Consider the following 8,441-nt stretch of genomic DNA (forward strand, 5'->3'; position numbering starts at 1 on the left):
GCAATAATAAAGCATTAACTTCCACCACAGCAAATACACAAACCAACCAACTGCAGGTTTCTCCCCCCCAGTCAGGTGGCCAGGTGCACGTACGGTGTATGTAGTGTGTACTGTTTGGGGAGTGTTTAAGTGTGCAGTGTGTAATTTGTATGTAGTGTGTCTGTAGTGTGTGTAGTGTGTGTACTGTGTGTGTGTGTGTGTGTGTGTGTGCAGTGTACTGTGTGTATGCAGTGTGTATGTGTTATGTAGTGTTTGTGTAGTGTGTTTGTAATGTGTATGTAGTGTATGTGTAGTGTGTGTGAGTGCAGTGTTTGTAGTTTGTGTGTGTGTGAGTGTACTGTTATGTGTGTGTAGTGTGTATGTTGTGTGTATTGTGTGTGTGTAGTGTGTGTATCAATGGACATATTTACACAGCATTTAGCCTCTTCCTCTACAGAGCTCTCTCTCTCTCTCTCTCTCTCTCTCTCTCTCTCTCTCTCTCTCTCTCTCTCTCTCTCTCTCTCTCTCTATAATTTGAGTTTATTTAAATCTGTAAATGTTTTTCCATAGAGTGTTTATTGACTTAATTAAAGTCAGGAGTATTGCCATACAACCAATAATTTCCATATAGCAACCCACCGCTTCACTAATTAACTTATTACGTTAACCACTTTAATAATTAACTCCTTAATGGGGGTCCATTTTGGTGCTGATTGCTGATCACCTTTTGATGTCTCTCCCGTGTGTTTACCGTCTTTTCTCCATTGCTGTTATTGTGTCCCGTGTGTCTCTCTGTCCCTCTCCGTCTCCTGCGCTCTGGCTTGTCTTTCTGAGGGACAGGCTGGGTTTCTCTTTGAAAAACAACATTTAGAGCATTGCATCAAAACTAAACCTGCTACATCTCTTATGTTTCACACCGATATGATTATTTAGTATTTAGTATGACTTTGTTTCGCGTTTTTCCGTGTGCCGGGGAGGCGGGGGAAACGGTGTAATTTGATTCCTACTTCGTTAACTAAATACATAGAAGAATGGATGGATTTCAAATGATTTTAGATGACACTTGACTATTTAATGACTGACTTTCCGATTCCTGCCTGTATCTTTTTTGGAAAGATACAAGCCAAACTGATTTTAAGACTTCAGTATAACTGGAAAAAGTTGTACATTGCACAACTGGTTGATTTATCATTATCATTATTGGTTCGTTTGTTTGTTTGACATAGCGTGCGTCCAGTCGTTGGTACAGATACTGCCGCGGTGCCTGTAAACACGGGATCAATGATTAAATGGCTGTGATTAGAATCAGTGCATAATGCCTTCAATGGACACTGTCGGTTGAATAAACACACTTTCTCGACCCGTCGGATGTTCATGTTATCTGCAGCTGTTCACTGAGCTGGAGCTGCTTACCTGTGTACACCTGTGACAGATCAACTTAATTCCTCCCTGCTTGACCCGGTGCCAGGTGCGTTCATTGACAGCACTCTTATCTGTGCATCAATCAGAAATCGATTTAATAGTGTATCACAGATTTATACGTTTCATATGAACCGTCTCAGCATTGCCTAAACCAAGGTGTTGGTCAGTTTGTGGTTATGAAGCCCTGTCCGTTTCCAGAACAGTCTCCTGCTGGTGAATATTTTGTTTGACCGGATTTCTGCTGGACTGGAAGTGTCCAAACACACACATGTGTTTATGGAGCAGGACCTCCGTGCGCCTGCGAGCATCAACCAGTGAAAGACACCACACATCTGTTTCTAAGAAATATTTTTATTGTTATTATTAATATGATTTCTTTAAATAAATAAATAAATATCTTCAATTACATTGACGATACAATTACACAACTATTTCCTTTAAGAAACATCATGAGGAAAAAAAAAACAAAGTTAACAGTGTACATCTTTCTGAACACATTTCACAGGTAAAAATACGTCTCCCACGAACGGAGATACTTGAAAACATTCCAGTAAAGCTAAACAGTATTCACCATTGATACAAAATACCTGACTATTTTTTTCCAAAAATATAGGACGCTAACAGATGAACGGTTTCTTTATTTTTCTCTCCTCTCTTTTTATGTACAGTTAAATGTGACTGGAATTGCAGATCCAGTTCAGAGGACTGGGACAGGCAGCCCGTGGTCGTAGATGAAACGCGTTTCAGAAAGACTGCGAACTTACGATAGGTAGGTACACATATAAAGCAATGTCAGGATGTTTTTACAACAGTCGGTGTGTGCCCACGCATGAGGAGTCGCCCGCACACAGGTACACAGCGGCGGCTCTTTACGCACGGTCTTCACTGTTTGCAAGGTCTGTACAACTGGGTTTGGGCTGTGCCGCTCCAAGAGCTCAGGACGTACAATCCCACAGGTGGCCTCGAGTCTCTGAGGGTCGGGGAAGGCGGGTCAGGGGGTCACCGAGACGTCTCTGTCGTCTTTCCCCGAGGATGAGGGTGACATGGGCAGGTCTTCCTCTTCCTCTGAGCACCGTGTGGAGGACAGAGAGGAGCACTTGCAGCCGTGGGAGCCCACTCGGTGGGAGCTGCTTTTCCCCTCCTTTTTGTGCTTCACCCTGCGGTTCTGGAACCAGATCTTCACCTGCTTCTCGGACAGGTTCAGGTAGGTGGCGATCTCGATGCGCCTCAGTCTGGAGAGGTACATGTTGGAGGAGAACTCCCGCTCCAGCTCCAGTAGCTGCGTGCTGGTGAAGGCGGTGCGCATCCGCTTACTGCTCTGCAACTGACTGCTGTTGCTCTCTGCACGTCAAACGGACAAGGGAAGAAGAAGAGAAAAGGTTAGATTACCTGACAGTGCGACAAGAAAGCAAGCAAGGTGACTACGTGCACAAAAACAGCTGTACATTTCTTTCTTTAAATAAAGCAATACATCTATAAAACTTAACTTAAACATAAATCTACAACACTGAATGTAGGAATTCGCCCAACTGCAAATTAAGCAGTTTGCATGTTGCCCTGGTCTCCCCACACACACACATCACAGTCTCGGGGGAGTAGAGGTGTACATACCGATGGAGATGCAGTGGAACTGCCGGGGGTCCGGCACGGGGTAGGCAGCCTGGTAGATGCCCGGGCCGTGGTTGAGACTGACTCCGGTGGAGGACGTGTGCTGCCGCCCCAGCGCCGAGTGGCAGTACTGGGAGCTGAAGGCGGGGAAGGAGGCTTTCAGCAGCGGGATGGTGGGGGGAGACGGGTGCAGCTGCGAGGCCGTGACGCACAGCGGACAGACGCACAGCAGCCCCGACTTGCGCGAGTGGCAGGAGCCGGCGGACAGCCCGTGCAGCGGGTGCGAGGGGTGCACGGCGTACGGGAATAGAGGTGGGGTGTTTTCACTGCCCTTCTCGTTCGCCTCCCTCAGGATCAAGGAATCCACAAGAAATGACCTCGGCATGATGGCAAACGTAGCAATTTTTCCGTTCAGTCTGATTCACTCTTCAGCTCCTGCAGTCCTGGTGCTCTGGCGAGGTGTGGTGGACGCGGCCGGACAGCAGAGTGGTGCTGAAAGCGGAGAGGGGTCTTGTTTAAATAGTCAGGACACAGTTGGCCCATGTGATGGTTACGCCATGAGCGACTGAGAGCCTCAATAGGCTTTTGTGGCTTTCCTCTTGGCATTCACTCTGCACGCTTCCCTATTATTTCACTTGTTAACTAAATGAACTGCATAATGTACTCTATTCTTGTCAACCCCACCCACGCCGTAAGAGGCGTCGGTACCCCCTCCCCTTCATCATTTTCCCTTTTTTATTTTGCTATTTCAAATCTATCAAATATTTTTTTCTCCTAATTTTCCTCATGGGTTTGTTTTCCTGGATGTTATACGTGTGCGTGGTTAATTGGGCAGAGTCTGTATTTACAGGTTGTTTTTCTTTAATTTGTAACTCATTAGCTCACATCATATTCAAATTGTGAATGCTTATTCTGCAAAGTAATTATTGTACACCATTTAAGACACATCTACACACTTGTCTTATTGATTTAGTTAGCTTCCTGAAATCGGAGCCGAATTTTGGTTGGATTTCATAATGTCTGTAGTTTTATTCGTAATTGTTTCTAATGATTTTTAGAGGGTTTTGTTTTGTTAATTCTGATCAATCCCTGTTATAGCCGTCATTGCAAAAGCAGGTACGTTACATTTTAGGAGATGTTGTCCTGTATTGTTAGACTAGTGTAGTTATTATTATTATTATTATTATTATTATTATTATTATTATTATTATGATCATCATCATCATCTTTTCAGAAAATTGTAAAGTAGCAATGTATATATGATTTTATAAAACCGATCATATTTTCTAATATACTCATATACATGTTTATTTTCACCGTCGGCCTCAGAATTGAGCTTTAAAACAGAATAAATAGAATAAACGAACATATAATTGTATTCATTTTCATTTGACGTGTACTAGTAATATACGTTAATATACACACACATACATACATACATACATACATACATACATACATACATACATACACACTCGCGCATGTATATATATATATCCCCTTACTAGGTTAGACTTCGGTTCAAATAAATTGTAATGCAATGTTATTCGATGTTATATTGATACAAATATCTACAAAGCCAGCAAGTTGTCCGCCGATAACAATAACGATTTATCAATTTCCAACCCATACAAAATAACCGATTAAAATTACACCTATATAAATAATGTATCCATTGCAGGAAGAACAAGTGTTTAACCTGTTGTAACGGCTTACATCTTTCTGCTATACACATAAGATATACTTATTATTATTATTATTATTATTGTTATTATTATTATTATTATTATTATTATTATTATTTTATGTAAGATCAACATATTCTGCATTAATCCAAAATGTAACCCCTTTTACAAAGGTAAATACTGGGCTTTAATTTAACTCTATGTGTTATTCAAACACTATTGTTCAACGCTTAAAACTGTTGAAGGTATTGCGATACAGAGAGGCAAACGTGTGTATTATCTGGCCGTTTTAAGGGGCATGTATCCCTGTTTAAAGAATAACACTCGCAGAGCTAGTTAAAAAGCAGGGAATAACTCCCGAGCGCAGCCCCCGGGGTATCCTGGAGAATATATAAAAATAACCAGGTTTTCAGTGGCTGGACCTTATTGAATGTCATTGTGGAAAGTGTTGAATGCCAGATAAAGAGAGGCGCATTAAAGTGTGTGACAGCGGAGGATCAGCGCACAAAGGGGCTCTGTCACACCCGGGCCAGATCCGTGCGCTTTTTAGCCATGATTGAATTAAGTAATAGGAAAACACTTTCTCTCACTTTAGAGCCACTAAACAAGAGCTTCAAAGCCAACGGCGCTGTTTAATGTACCAGGAAACAATGCAAAGTGTTTTGGACTGGGCTGTTTGTGTTATTGTCCTTTTTTCCATTACACTATGCTGTAGCATTTTTTTAAAGATTTTTTTTTCTTTCATTGCGTTGTATGGTAATTTTTAAATGCGTTTGTTGCTTAAGTTGGTTAAGGATTGAAAACGGTATAACAAATACAATGAAATGGTATTACAAACAATGTGAGGTAGGACACCGAAGCAAAATGGGCCGATGTTTTGCTAGCTTGTAGTTTCAGAAATACATTTTTCTCCCTCTCTCTCTCTCTCTCTCTCTCTCTCTCTCTCTCTCTCTCTAAGACTCAAGTCTGTAAGGAAATACTTTGTAAATACCTTGGAAACGGGAGAAAGGGGATTTCAACTGAACATTATTTTACATCTATACAGAATGTTTAGCTTTTTTTTTTTTACTAAATGTGCGTTTATATATACACGTGTATGTGACATGTACTGTAAATGGAGCTAGAGAAGGGTGGAAAAAAGACATGCAGAAATAATGTTTTTATAAATGTTTTGAGATTAGTCCAATGTTTGTATGAAAATGTACACACGCACACAATGGAGACACGTACACACACATTCAGATAAACTCAGTTGCGATGCTATGTAGGCTACTATGCACGTTTAAATTATTTTTTCCCTTAGTTTGTCTTGCTCTCGTTGTCTTTCGTGCTGGACACACTGACCCCCTGCATTAACATAACCAGCTCCTGTGGCCCCTGAATACAGTCACCCAGGTGGGCTCTGCCTGCACAGCCAGTTACAGCCGTGAAGAGACACCTTTTCTTATTTAAATGATTTGCCGATTTCGAAAGTGAACATAAAAATATTATCTAAACAGCGCCTTGCAATACTCTATTTAATAACTATTTTGTGTATTTAACAAAGGATATCTTACATTGAGCGAACAGGGTAGTGCTGTCTGCAAATATGTATTAACATTATCATATAATTAGCCTATTATCTGAGCTCTGCTCATATTTTAAATAACATTAAACATAATCAAAATATTACAAAGATACTGGGCTTCTTTTAATTTGTACATGAACGAATTACACACCGTGCTATTGATAAAAACAAGCTCCGCATCCAATACAAGAATCGTTGTAAATCAGAATAAATTAACATCTTGATAGTGTCAAATACAATAAATCAATTAATAACTGGTTACATTACAAACCACATTAAAACCGTCTCCTTATGAAACAGCTGATATATCACTGACCAAAACGACTACAGAATGAAAATAGATTCTGATGTATTTAAGTATTTAAAACTTTATTATTATTTGTATTATTATATTAATAAAGTCATAATATAATAGTAATGCTGAAAATATCGTACTGATATATATATATATATATATATATATATATATATATATATATATATATATATATATATATATATATATATATATATATATTCGATGTATTAGTGTTTAATTATGATTCATTATGAATATTCTATACACAGATATTTGCAGGTGTTCCTAAAAAACACTGTACATCTTCTGCTCCATTCTCCTGCCTGCCTGTCATGTCCGTATCACACACGTCCGAGCTCCCTGTGCCATAACGGTGAAGGACCCGGACGGGACCCCGGCTCGTCAGAAGCACCTTACCGGCCCAGACAGCCACCGCACCGGGCCTGGCCTCACTGCTGGCAGCGGGCGGCCGGCCGGGGGGGCGGGGGCTGTGTGGATCTCCCATCCAGACCCGAGTTTTTTCTCCCACAAACCCTGATGAGGAGCAACACCACTTAACCGCACTGGAGGTATAATTTGGTCACAACGTCGCTGCTCTGTAATAGCTGGTCTTTACAACAAAAACCGCCAATTAAACCCTCCACCCGCAGCAGGTCCATAAACGCGCTCACGGCAGCCCGTTATTAATGTCTCTGGAGCAGCATTATCCACTCGGCAGCGAGTCATTTGCCAGGGCGGGATGCCGGTGCCTTTTCTGTTTGGGAGGCAATGCTGTGGGAAGCCCCCCTTGTCGCCATTCATCTCGCATTTAACTCCAAACGCTGGCATTAGTCTAATTATACAATGGCTTAATCACATTGTTGTAGCCTAATAGGATAGGTTTTAAAACAGCATAATAAGCGTTCTAGGTAATGTTACCAAAGGCAGCCCCTCTTTGATTTGCATTAACATCCCTATATCAGTGTCTCTGCCTGGAGTTGCCACAATATCCTAACATTTCTTGTACTTTGAATAGGTTAATACAGTTTCTATCATTAGTTGTATTAATGGTAATAATAATAATAATAATAATAATAATAATAATAATAATAATAATAATAATACAGACCAAGGTTGTTAATCAGGCCTTAAAAAAAGACCTAGGCGCCCGTCCCGCAACTCAGCAGAGAAATGAAACGATTACACCGACTAAAATAAGCTAAAATAATATATTATGAATATTATTCTTTGAAATGTTTAAACATTATATTTGCGTCTGTTATATGTACACTATTGTGTAAACTAATGTATTAAATTTAACGCATTCTGTTTGTTCAAGGATAACACATCATAAATGATCAAATTCATCAACGCAACGTTAACCAACGTTAAAAACAAACACACAATGTGTTAAATTGAACACATTAGTTCTAAGAGCGTATATTTGTCTCCTAAAAGTGCCATTTTGAAATTAACAAAATTTTCAAGCTAAGTTTAAATATATAGCCTATAATAAAATACCTTCACTTCCGGCCTGGCAGTTAGCTGTAAGGCCTGCGAATGGGCTTCTATATACAGACCATTTCTGATCAGGGTCTGGGCGCGGATTCATATCTTTCCTACAAATGACTGGACCGGGCCAGTGGTGCTGGACCGGCAGACCCGGCTCTAGCAGCACCGCTCCCGGCGTGTGGACAGGGGCCTGGGGGGAGGAAGTCATCCTTATTTGTAATCCCAACTGGGACTCGACAAATAGCTTTGACCTCCGGCAACCTCTCCCTGCAGACGCCCTCTAGGGGCCAGGGCAGCAAGTGCAGGCAGATCGCTATCACCGGCTCTCTGTTAATTAGGACGCAATTAAACAGCTGTGTGGAGCGGCGGTCTCTATAATGGGATTTCAATT

At 41.0% G+C, this 8,441-nt stretch overlaps 1 protein-coding gene across 1 annotated transcript; it reads right to left on the minus strand.

Annotated features, from left to right (window-relative positions):
* Positions 1-1,832: 1,832 nt before the first annotated feature.
* On the minus strand, positions 1,833-3,478 carry gsx1 (GS homeobox 1). Its single transcript, XM_066700243.1, has 2 exons — positions 3,013-3,478; positions 1,833-2,742 (listed from the first exon to the last, which is right to left on the minus strand). Exons 1-2 carry the CDS (start codon positions 3,392-3,394, stop codon positions 2,393-2,395), a joined length of 732 nt encoding a protein of 243 aa, XP_066556340.1. The 5' UTR covers positions 3,395-3,478; the 3' UTR covers positions 1,833-2,392.
* Between the last annotated feature and the right edge of the window lie 4,963 nt (positions 3,479-8,441).

The sequence above is a fragment of the Amia ocellicauda genome, chromosome 3, assembly GCF_036373705.1.
Source record: "Amia ocellicauda isolate fAmiCal2 chromosome 3, fAmiCal2.hap1, whole genome shotgun sequence".
Lineage (NCBI taxonomy): Eukaryota > Metazoa > Chordata > Actinopteri > Amiiformes > Amiidae > Amia > Amia ocellicauda.

Bases quoted from the DNA above. Each gene is read 5' to 3' on its own strand.
- gsx1 (XM_066700243.1), bottom strand. From the start codon at position 3,394: ATGCCGAGGTCATTTCTTGTGGATTCCTTGATCCTGAGGGAGGCGAAC. The intron at 2,743-3,012 runs GTATGTACACCT...TTTGACGTGCAG, and splicing joins GTTCCACTGCATCTCCATCG to AGAGCAACAGCAGTCAGTTG.